The sequence below is a fragment of the Equus przewalskii genome, chromosome 11, assembly GCF_037783145.1.
Source record: "Equus przewalskii isolate Varuska chromosome 11, EquPr2, whole genome shotgun sequence".
Lineage (NCBI taxonomy): Eukaryota > Metazoa > Chordata > Mammalia > Perissodactyla > Equidae > Equus > Equus przewalskii.
In genome coordinates, this window is record NC_091841.1 from 11,730,817 (window position 1) to 11,742,081 (window position 11,265).

The 11,265-nt window shown below is 52.0% G+C and overlaps 1 protein-coding gene across 50 annotated transcripts in view; it reads left to right on the forward strand.

The window, feature by feature from the left end:
• The window catches only part of MADD (MAP kinase activating death domain), a 38,169-nt gene extending 26,904 nt beyond the window's left edge, over positions 1–11,265 (forward strand). For 31 of the 50 annotated variants that reach the window (XM_070565050.1, XM_070565060.1, XM_070565055.1 and 28 more), the window contains 7 exons: positions 189–296; positions 5,087–5,251; positions 5,482–5,554; positions 5,694–5,800; positions 7,936–8,005; positions 9,821–9,867; positions 10,218–11,265. In XM_070565050.1, the coding sequence (XP_070421151.1) occupies positions 189–296; positions 5,087–5,251; positions 5,482–5,554; positions 5,694–5,800; positions 7,936–8,005; positions 9,821–9,867; positions 10,218–10,322 (675 nt within the window). In that variant the 3' untranslated portion in view covers positions 10,323–11,265. The remainder of the gene's footprint in view (positions 1–188; positions 297–5,086; positions 5,252–5,481; positions 5,555–5,693; positions 5,801–7,935; positions 8,006–9,820; positions 9,868–10,217) is intronic. The other 19 variants (XM_070565075.1, XM_070565077.1, XM_070565080.1 and 16 more) reach the window with 1 other exon arrangement.

Genomic DNA, 11,265 nt, shown 5'->3' on the forward strand with positions numbered 1-11,265 from the left:
TGGTTTTTAAGAGCTATAGGAGTCTTGAGACCAAAGTTTGAGAACACCTCTGTGGCGGCCAGTGGCCAGCAGATGGCACTGTGCTAAGGAGGCTGATACAAATTTAATTGCGGAGTGGGTACTTCTTGGCCCAGTGCGCTCTGTGAGAGGGATGTATGGATGTCCTTGAAAGACCTCTCTTTCCTCAGAATGGACGTGATCTCTCTATCCGGTCCAGTGGCAGCCGGCACATGAAGAAGCAGACATTTGTGGTACACGCGGGGACAGACACGAACGGAGACATCTTTTTCATGGAGGTAGGTGCTGGGTCACGCTAGGGGCCGGAGGAACGTTTGAGAGTCACTAGGAACTAGAGCTGATGCCAGAATGTTTTCCTGTTTATCTCATTCATCTTCATGGTCCGTTTATCGTCAAATTATCAGGCTCTTAAGTAAATATAAATAAATGGATATAATAGATGATTCCCAGCATTTCTTTTCTAGATGTATATTGACTAGATGATATAGTCACACTGTCCTTAAGTCAGAGCAACGTAAAATGGTGTACGCTGGGAAGTCTTGCTCTCCTTACCTCTTCCACTCCATTTCCCATCCGCCTCACCTTTCTCCTGTAGGTAACCACTGTTATTGGTTTCCTTTGTATCTTCCAGTGGGCTTTTTGCGTAAACACAATAAAATATGAACATGAATTCTTATTTTTCTCCTTTCTTACAGAAAGCACATAGTAGCCACTGATCTGTACCTTGCTTTTGTCACTAAGCCTGTCCTCGGGAGCTTCTGTATCAGTACAAAAGAGCTTTGTCAGCCTCTTTACAGCTGCGTAGTATTCCACTGTGTGACTGTCCCATGGCTTATTTAACCCAGCAGTATAGCGGTAGCCTTGGTTTTCTTCCACATGTTTGCTCTTGCTGATAGTGCTACAATGAATGAGGCCATGTCTGCTTCATTTCACACGTGTGCAGGTTTATCTAAGAATTTCCAGAACTGGGATAGCTGGATCAAAGGGAAAATGCATGCGTAATTTTGGTTGATATGACTCTGAAGTATCTCTTAACATACAATAGTCCCCTTCCTACTTTGCCATTTATTTTGTTGAAGAAATTTGCCCTATGGAGCATCTCCTATTCTAGTTTTTTTGCAGATTGCATCTCCTTGGTGGTGCTTAGCGTGTTTCTCTATCACTTGTATTTCTTATAAGCTAGTGGTTCGTTCTAGAGGTTTGATCAGTCTCCGATTCAGTGTTTTGGCAGGAATGCTTCCTAGGTGGCGCTGTGGCCTCATGTGGTCGTCTCTCTCCTAGTGATCAGTGGTTCAGATGTGGGCAGCCTGACGCATCTACTGTGAAGTTCCTCATTAGTCTTCTGATTTTGCTTATGGTATTTTTTTGCCACACAGAATTTTTTTACGTTTATGTAGTTGAATTAATCAGTCATTTCTTTTATGGCTTCTGGATTTTGAGTTGTAGTTAGAAAAACCCTCCTGTACCCCAGGATTGTAAAGGAAATTGGCCTTGTGTTCTTCAGTTCTGTGTTATTAATTCTAAAATGGATCTCTTCTAAGTAATTGAAGGGGCCAAATACAACTCCTATATAAAGTAGTGGAATTAAATAATTTTGAAAAGTACTCTGTTTCCTTTTGGTTTAGTTGAATTTGATTTTCACATTCACAGCTTTTTGAAATGGTGGTTTATCAAACACGGGGTGAGAGTTCTGCTCTGAAGCAGAAATGTACATGTCGAAGTAGCTGAGAAGGGAGTCATTTTCATGTCACCCCTGAAGTGTTAGAATCTGGCTAGGTGCCTCTCGGAGCTGAGGGCTAACTTAGGACATCTACACCACGATATGGGTGGCAGGGGATTCTTGCCCTTTCCTTTTGAAAAATAAATCTCTCCTGGAGATTCCTTGAAGTATAGGACTCACTCTCGCCACTGTGCAGAGGAGCCTCGTAGCAAGTCCCTGGAGTATGGGATGGCTCCCTCACCTCGTAGATGCCTCTCCCTTAAGTATTGCCATACATAAGAGGGTACCCTGCTCACTGTTACAAAGTGGCTGCTGGCAGGTTATCTGATTTAGCTTTTCTTAGAGCACAGCCTGCTGGCTGCATGGTCAGCTGGATAGCAATTTTAAAATTGAACTTTTAAAATCATCTTTATTGCCTTTTTAAATTAAAAAAAAATTTTTTTTTTAAGATTTCATTTTTCCTTTTTCTCCCCAAAGTCCCCTGGTACCTAGTTTTATGTTTTTAGTTGTGAACCCTTCTAGTTGTGGCATGTGGGACACTGCCTCAGCATGGCTTGGTGGTGCCATGTCTGTGCCCAGGATCCAAACCGGCGAAACCCTGGGCCACCGAAGCGGAACGTGTGAACTTAACCACTCAGCCATGGGGCCGGCCTCTGTTGCCTTTTTTAAAATTACGAAAGTAAAACGGTATATGCTGTGAAAGTTTCAAACCATATAGAAGCAAAAGAAAGTAAAAAGGGAAAGTTTCCCTTCACTTCCTTCCAATGCCATGTCTCAGAGGCAACCACCATCAAAGAGTTTGGTGTGAATCCTTTCAGATTTTAAAAAATGCATATTTGTGAGCCAGCCTTGATGGCCTAACAGTTAAAAGTTCTGCACACTCCGCTTTGGTGGCCCGGGTTCCATTCCTGGGTGCTGAACCACACCACTTGTGTGTCAGTAGCCATGCTGTGACAGAGGCTCACATAGAAGAACGAGAAAAACTTAACAGCTATACACAACTATATACTGGGGCTTTGAGGGGGGAAAAAGGAAAAAAGGAGGAAGATTGGCAACAGATGTTAGCTTAGAGTGAATCTTCCCCAGCAAAAAAAAAAAGACTGCTGACATCTTTAAAAAAAAATGCATATTTGTATAAATACCACTTAATTATATGGAATTTTGTTTTAGTGTTTACAAAAGTGGCATCAAACTACAAATATGGTTATATATTTTGGTTTTTATTCACTTAATGTATCACAGACATCTTTCCATGTGTATGTGTTATATAAATCTGTCTCTGTTTTTTAGGTGGATGCTTAGCCATTAGGTGTTATGTGGATGTACCATAATTTATTTAACTAGTCCCTCCCACTGTGTGTTTTTTTTTAAATGCCTCATTGAATATCCTTGAATATCTATCTTTTCACATTCATATGAGAATTTCTATAGAACAGATTCCTAGTGTGAAATTTCTGGATCAGGCTTATATATGTTGGAAATTTTGATTGATTCTGCTGAATTGCCATCCCAAAGACTGTTCCAGTTCACACCTCCACCAGCAGCATAGGCGAGTGTGACACGTTATTCTCACCATCTCTCTAGCCTGGAAGCACGTGTTCTCCTAAACAGCTGTCCCTCTGCTTTACACGATGTTCTTAAAGGGTCATGGGACGTGGAGTGGTGTTCTCCATTTGCCGCGTGGAGAAAACCACAGTCAGATTGGGATGAGAATGCCCGTTTCCAGTTCCTGCTCTGCTCTTTTCACGCATTTGTTCATAAGGCTTTGAGAACCCCAGTGAGTTCTTAGGTAGCAGACTGAGTATGATAGTCTTGTGTGTGCCTTACTCATTCAGCTGACGTGTAGGGAGCACATGTCTACCAGGCACTCTGCTCGGTCCGGGTTACAGCAGTGAATAAGGGAGACCTGGTTTCCATTGTCCTCACGGGGCTGACAAGCCGCTGGGGAAGTCAGATAATTAAACAAACAGTGTCATAAAGTATGATGAGCACTGAGAAATGTTCGGGGACAGGTGTTATGGGAATACATAGCAGAGGGCCTAGGAGTCATGGACCACTCCTCAGAAGTGATCTTTGAGCTTAGACTTGAAGGAAGAGTAGGAGTTAATGGCTGGAGTCGGGGAGGGGAAGAGTATTCCAGGATACTTGAGGTAGAATGGACGGGACCTGCTGGTGTCGTTAGAAGGAAAGGAAGGGGTCTTACATCCCTCCTTCATTTCTGGCGTGGGCAGCGGGGTGGGTGGCGACGGGGTGGGTGGCGACACCACGGACTCAATCAGGGGACTCAGAAGGAGGGTCCGCCTGGGAGGAGATGCTGAGTTCAGATTTGGACGTGATGAGTTCGAGGTGCTGCTTGTGACACATACGGAGAGAGGGAGGTTCAGGAACTGAGGAAGATGGGTCTCCTGTGGAGAAAGATGTGAGAACCGTCACCATGGTCATAATAATTATTATTGTACTTCTCTAATTATTCGTCGTTATAGCAGCTAACTCTAGAATACTTTCTATGCCCCTGCCTTTGTTCTCAGAGTTTTATGGACATTAACTCACTTTGTACTAACTCCATGAAGTAATTACTGTTACTGTGCTCGTCTCACACGTGAGGGAATGTAGATGCAGATTCATTTGCTTAAGGTGACACAGCGAAGTAATGGGACAGCAGGGGTCTGGGCCCAGGTGGTCTGACCTTAGACCTGTGCTCTAAAGCGTTGTGCTTTAACATCTCCCGTAACAGTTGGAGCCGGAAGAAGGGAGCCGTCACCGGAGGGAGAGTGTTGGCCAAGAGGAGGATGTGAAGGGGGACTTCTCCTGTTCATTGATAGCATCCTGTATTGTGTAATTTTTTTGTAATAAGCATTGCCCATGTGTCGCTTGTGTAGTTAATTTTTTAAAAGATTTATGCAGAAATAGAGCCAAGCCAGGATTAGAAAATGCGTTGGTTCCACTTTTCTCCTTGGTTAAGTCTGCCGTAATCCCCTGCCTCTGTGCTTGTCAGCAGAGATGATCCCTGAGGTTGTGAGACGGAGGCATGAGCTACCCTTTAAATACTCTAAGTGTGGGACATAGAGGAGGTAATAAACGTTGGTTGAACTGAAAAGTCGCCCTCCTTCGCGCTCCCAGCCTCCTTCCGGTGACGCCTTTTCTTTCAGCAAACCTCCTTGTGAACACTGTGTCCAGCAGTTCAGCCTTTGTGTCTCCACCTAAGGAAGGCTGTGAGCGTAACAGAAAACCTGTCTGGGAGGGGTGCCCCCAGGGCCATCCTTTCCCTGTGGGGACAGCGTCGAGTGGCCTGGGGTGGGCGAGATTCAAGCCGACCGGAACCGCGGACTGCTCTGTGCGCGTCTGCAGGTGTGCGACGACTGCGTGGTGTTGCGCAGTAACATCGGGACGGTGTACGAGCGCTGGTGGTACGAGAAGCTCATCAACATGACCTACTGCCCCAAGACCAAGGTGTTGTGCTTGTGGCGCAGAAACGGCTCTGAGACCCAGCTCAACAAATTCTATACTAAGAAGGTACCCACGGGGAGGTGCACGTTGAGGGCAAAGTGTTCAGTTTCTCGCAGAGAAGTTAAAATTCCAAAATCCATGCCTGGAGCCCCACTTTGCCTCTGGCTGCTGTGTCGGGTGGGTGGCGCTGTCTCTGCGGTCCTGGCATGGGCCCAGGCCTTCAGCAGCCGTTCGAGAGCAGAGGGTGGGACCTCAGGAAGGCCTGTGTGACAGGACGGCTCTCCCCTGTGCCGCAGTGTCGGGAGCTGTACTACTGCGTGAAGGACAGCATGGAGCGTGCCGCCGCCCGACAGCAGAGCATCAAACCCGGTGAGACAGCACAGTCCCCTGAGCCAGGGCCTTCCGCTTGTGTCCGTCGGTCCTTCTGAGTGTCAGAGACCTGGCAAGGGAGCTGGGCCTGGGCTTCCTCACGTCCCCACTGAGCTGATGGCCTCCTCCGTCACCACAGGACCTGAACTAGGCGGCGAGTTCCCCGTGCAGGACATGAAGACTGGTGAGGGTGGCTTGCTGCAGGTCACCCTAGAAGGGATCAATCTCAAGTTCATGCACAACCAGGTAGGTGCAGGTGGCACCGCGGGCTTCCTAGCCCTGTTCTTCCATTGGCCATAAGGATCAGTGTCCAGGTCCCCAGTGCTTTCCCAGTGAGCATGAGACAGGGTCTGGGGCCAGTGGGAGAATCGGAGCAGCTGGCCCAGAGAGAGAGATCAAAGGGGAGGGCACAGGGCTGTTGGGAGCACTGTGCCGGAGCCGCAGGGAGCCTGCGGGAGGCCAGGCAGGTGAGGGAGCCATGGCGGCTGGGCCGCCTCGTCCGTTAGACTGAGCTCAGTGTGAGTGGGAGCGTCTCCCTTGGCCCTTCGCCGCACAGTGTCTGCCTTCCCTCCTCCCCAGGGTGTGCTTTTGCTTGGTGGTTTTGCTTTGAGATCTAGACCGGCCCGTCTCCTCGTGTGTTTCCGGTGTGCGTGAAGCTTGTGTGCGTGTGAGCAGCTCGCGTCCGTCCTACGTGGAGTGTGTGTGTTATTTGCCTTTTTCTCCTGCTGATTCTTCTTCCTATTCTTTTCCTTCCTCTGAGTGTCCCACTGTCCCCTGCTCCACAGGCCCTGCTCCCCTTCTTTTGGCTGGGGAGCACTTCAGGAGACATCCTCCCCTCGTGATTCCATCATAGAGCTGACTTTTTTTTCTCTTGGTCTTTTAACACAGTGTTACTTTTTCTCTCAGTGGACATTCCTTAAGCTAATTCCTTTCTGAGGCCAGCGCATCTTCCCAGGTCCGTTCCCAGTTCTGACTCTTCACACAAGTGCCTTCCTTACCCCTTCCCCGGTGTGCTGGTTCCTCCCCTCGAGGCCCTGAGCCAGATCCGAACGTGCGAAGCACCACACCCCAGCCAGGCGGCAGATACGCGGGGGGTTGTGAACATCCGCGCTCGGGCCTTCCTCCTCTGGCCATTTTAGTTCTGCTTTCAGGAATCTAGCTAGGCAGCTTTGGGGCGGTGGGCAGCAGCTGCCCAGGTGTCCTGGCAGTATGTTTTCAATAGTATGTTAGCTATTAGTAATATTAGTGTACTAAACAGTGTATTTAAGACCTTAGGGTCAGCCCCAAGAGGGCTTTACGTAAGTGCTTTTCTGGAGCATGAAGGAGCCGGCCCTTCTTGGTGAGCAGGCTTCTGGCTGCATTTGATGCTGCCGCCTTCTCTTCTGAAGAAGAGGTCTCGTCAGACAACACCGGGTGCCCTGCCTCTTCTGGGTCCCACCCTCGGTGTCGCCCCTTCGCACTGACCACATGGTCTAATGGACAAAGCGTGTGTAAGCTGGTTTGTAGTTTCAGGCTTTGCCCCGGAAGCGAGATCCTGCGGAGAGTGGGTCAAACCCTGACTTAGAGTCTGGTAGTGCAATCACAGCCTCGGGGGGGCCTCCTTCTGCCGCCTGACTGTCAGCTGTGGGGGAGGGAGCCTCGGCCCCACGGGGGGAGTTACACAGTGTGGGGTAACTGGTGGGGAGAGCGTGGGCTGTGGAGTCAGGACCTACTTGCATTTGAAACGCAGCTTTATTATTCAGGGACAAATAAACGTTCTGATCCTGTGCCCTCATCTATAAAAGGAGGGTCGTGCCATCCACGGGGCCAGGCAGGTGGAGGGATTACAGAGAGTATTTGGAGAAATGCTAGGAGGTGCTCCCAAGCGGTAGCTGGTACTGTTACTAGCGCATCCTTTTTGGGAGAGCCTGCATCCTGTTTCAAGGAAGAGACCCACACCTCCCAACCCAAGGACAGTCCGAGGGGAGCTTTGCGCCCGTGCCAGCCCTCTGCGCCGGAGGAGGATGCATGGAAGGGGAGCGAGCTAATGAGCCGAGTGAGGGGACCCCTGGGGCACAGTGTCCTACCAACGCTGCCCTGGGCACAGGGACGGGCGGGCAGCCCAGGCCAGCAGAGGGGCCTTTGGGTTGGGTTTGACCATTAAAACTAACGCCTTCATTTCTCTCCCATGCTTTCTCCTCCGGCCAGGAGCGGAAGGTACATGCCCTTTCTGCTATCTTTGCTTCTTAGCGCTTTTGAGTTGTGTGTGTGTGGATTCTTCTGTCCTCCCTTTGGGAAGCAGGTTTTCTGTGTGTGGGTGGGGCTGTAGCTGGGAGAGTGGGCTTTGTGGGGCAGTGGGGGAGCCTCTGGGCCTTACCCCACCCTCCCTCCCTCTCTTGCAGGTTTTCATAGAGCTGAATCACATTAAAAAGTGCAATACAGTTCGAGGCGTCTTTGTCCTGGAGGAATTTGGTAATTACACTATTTTGCTCTTAGGTCTGGACTCACATGGCAGTAACTCAACACCTCTGAGCTCCAGAGGAGGGACGAGAGGTAGAGAAAAGGAGGAGCAGGAGTGACAGGAAAGAAAAGGGAACCCTGAGCTGAGAGAAAGGAAGGAGAGACAATGGCTGCTAGGGAATGGGTCACAGAAGAGCAGGTGGCCTTAGGCGGGTCAGAGTTTAGAGATGGCACTAGAGAGGGTCAGTGAACCAGCGCCACCTCCCCTTGCTTGGCCAGCCAGTGGTCAGAAAGTTCTGGGGCGGAGCAGTCGGGCCGTCCCAAGCTCTGCTGTGCTCCTGTCGCTGCTGCGGTCCCTGTGGCAGCCAGAGCTCCATGCAGTCACCCTGTGCCACCGTCTCCGCCTAGCCTCTGTGCTAGAGGAGGGGTGTGGCGGAACAGGCGCACTCACTCTCAGGGCAGAGAAGCCTAGTGGGCCTCAGAGGCAGATGGGCAGTTGGAGCTGGGAACCGGGAGCCACCTCCCCCCAGCCATGCGCTGACAAGTAGTGTAGGGGTTCTCACCCTGGGGCTTTGAGTTCCTGCTGTGTTTGTGCTTCATTCTTTTGTGCCCCTCATTGCTGCTATGAAAACCTTCGTCCTCCAGCAGGTAAAGTGACCTCGGCTCGTGCTGCCTCTCCCCAGGTCCCCACAATGGCTGGGGCCGGCTCCCTTCAATCAGACCAGCTGCTCACATGGCCAATTTGTCTTTTCCTTTCTCTCCCCACCCTCTTCCTTCCCAGCCTCCTCCACCCTCGTGCTGACTCACTGGTTCTGAGTTTTCTGCCCTGTGTGCCCCCTTCTCTCTTCTCCCAGAGAGATATTTGGGGGACTCTTCCAACTCAGAAGGATCTGGGCTTCTTGCTGTACTTTGAGGAGTCTATTCCCTGTTAACCCTGGGTGCCCCGGATTCTACCTCCTAGGGTCAGAAGAAGGTGTGGCCAACTCTCATCCCACCTTTTCTGGCCTCCAGGGGGATGCCACGCCCCTCTGCTCCCCATCTCCAGGGGCCGTGAGGATGGCTGAGCCCAGGGGCCTCACTCCTTGCTCTGGCCAGGCAGATCCCCTGCATGGCTGGGACAGGGGTCACTCTTAGTCTTGCATTCCGGGCTGTGGACACGTGTGTATTTTGCCTGGCGCTCCCTGTCACCTCCCTCGCCTGTCTCTTCTGCTCGGCGTGTCTGCTCCAGAGCCCTCTGACGCTCTCCCTCACACAGGCAGGCCCGGGCCTCTCCTGCCACTCAGGGAGGGAAGCTTACAAGACTGGCGGGTCTAGGGTCATGCCACTTCTTCATCCAGCCACAGGCCCCTCCCTGGGGGCTGGGAGACAGGGAGCCGTGTTTAACATGACCAGAGTTTCGGGCTGGTGACAGGGATGAGTTCTTGGGCATCTCAGCCAGGTGAGGCACAGGCTAGAGACAGCCCTCTCTCTCGCCCCAAATCTGAGACTGCCCCACCACACTGCTCAGCTGCATCGGACAGGAGCAGTGACCAGGCTGGTCACAAGCCAGCCCGCTCCCTGCCGGGGCTCTCAGAGGCATGGGTAGAGTCACAGCCATCGAACGGGAGCCACTGCAGGCCTCAGGGGTCTGACTAAGGACTGCGGGGCAGTGTCCTCTCCTCCAGCAGGGGCTGCACAGAAGCTGTCATGGCCTAAGCTGCTGCAGCCCCTGGGCGAGGCTCAGAGGGGAAGGGGACCCTGGTGCCGGGCGCAGCCGCCTGGGGGAGCATGGCACTGTCGCTCTTGGTTTTGAACTTTCTGTTTTGTTTCTTGCCCGTCCGGTTTTAGTTCCTGAAATTAAAGAAGTGGTGAGCCACAAGTACAAGACACCCATGGTGAGTATGTCACCCAACCCCGACAGGCCAGTCTGCTCAGGGTTCCCTGGGGACCTTCGAACAGGAGTGGGGTGGGCCCTCTGAGAGCACGGGGTGATTAGGAGTGGTTTGAGAGGCGAATTTGATCTAGATGCCAAAGATTCAACTGAAGCAGAAACAGGTCTTCAGGCCCGGGAGAGAGACAGACTAACCCCTCTCCCACTGGCCGGCTCCACGGCCTTGCCTGCAGCTCTTGAGCCCAGAGGCTGTGCCCCGTCTTAGGGCAGGAGTTTTCCACTTGGCAGATCTCCGCGTGTGAGGAGGTAGGACTCTCAGTGACGTTGATCTGTCTGGTTTTCTCTCCCCTGTAGGCCCATGAGATCTGCTACTCTGTGTTGTGTCTCTTCTCGTACGTGGCAGCAGTTCGCAGCAGCGAGGAAGATCTCAGAACCCCGCCCCGGCCCGTCTCCAGCTGATGGAGAGGGCTTGAGGCTGCGCCAGCCCAGGGGAGGCCCCTTACCTCTTGCTGCTCGCGAGTGCACGATGCTGCTGTGACTGAGAAGTGGGTGGTGCGTGAATGTTCTCTGCGAGCCCCTCTCCGTGGCTCAGTTGGTTCCCAGTTACGTGTTTCTCTCGGTGTGTCTTAGTGTGTCTGTCACAGGCTGAGCTAGTCTCTCCCACCTGCTCCCTCTCCGCTCCCAGAGGACCAGCCTGCTGTCCCCCTCAGGGCTCAAGAGTGTGTGTGTGTGTCTGTCTGCTGGGCCAGTGGCGTCTGAGTACTCAGTACAGGCCAGTGCGAGCCCACTGTTCCGTGTCCTGGAGACATTTGTGTTGTGGTTCATTGTCCTTGGCGTTGTGACCCTCCAGTATGGACTCCAGTGCACGACTGGGCACCTGGAGCATTCCACTCTGGGGAGTGAGGGAAACTCGAGGCCTGTCCTCCCAGACAAGGGGGGGACGGCCAGAGAAAGGAAGGGAGAGTCGGGGGCAGCAGAGTGAGGGCCACCCCACCCCCCATTTCCTTACAAATTCCCAAGCTGGCAGCTCCTGCCCACGGGCCGCGGGCCTTGCTGTTGCCTCCCAGGCCTCCACCCCTGTGGTGGGGCTGCACTGAGGGGCTGCATTTGCTGAGCAGCCATTTCCCTATGGTCTGCCTTGCCTTCGGCATGAGAAAACACATTGGTCAGGGCTAGGAGAGTCCCAGGGACCACTGGCTGCCATGCCTGGGAAGCTGGTGGGATGGAAACAGGCCAGGTTGAGTGTACACGTCTGTGTCTGCAGGCAGCATTTCCTGGCACTCGCTGCCGGAAGGGAGAGTTGGCCTGGCAGTGGGCAAGAGATGGTTGTAAATATTTCAGCTCCACGTTATTTATAGAAAATGTACAGGTGCGTGAATGTGCAATAAATGTCCTAACTCCC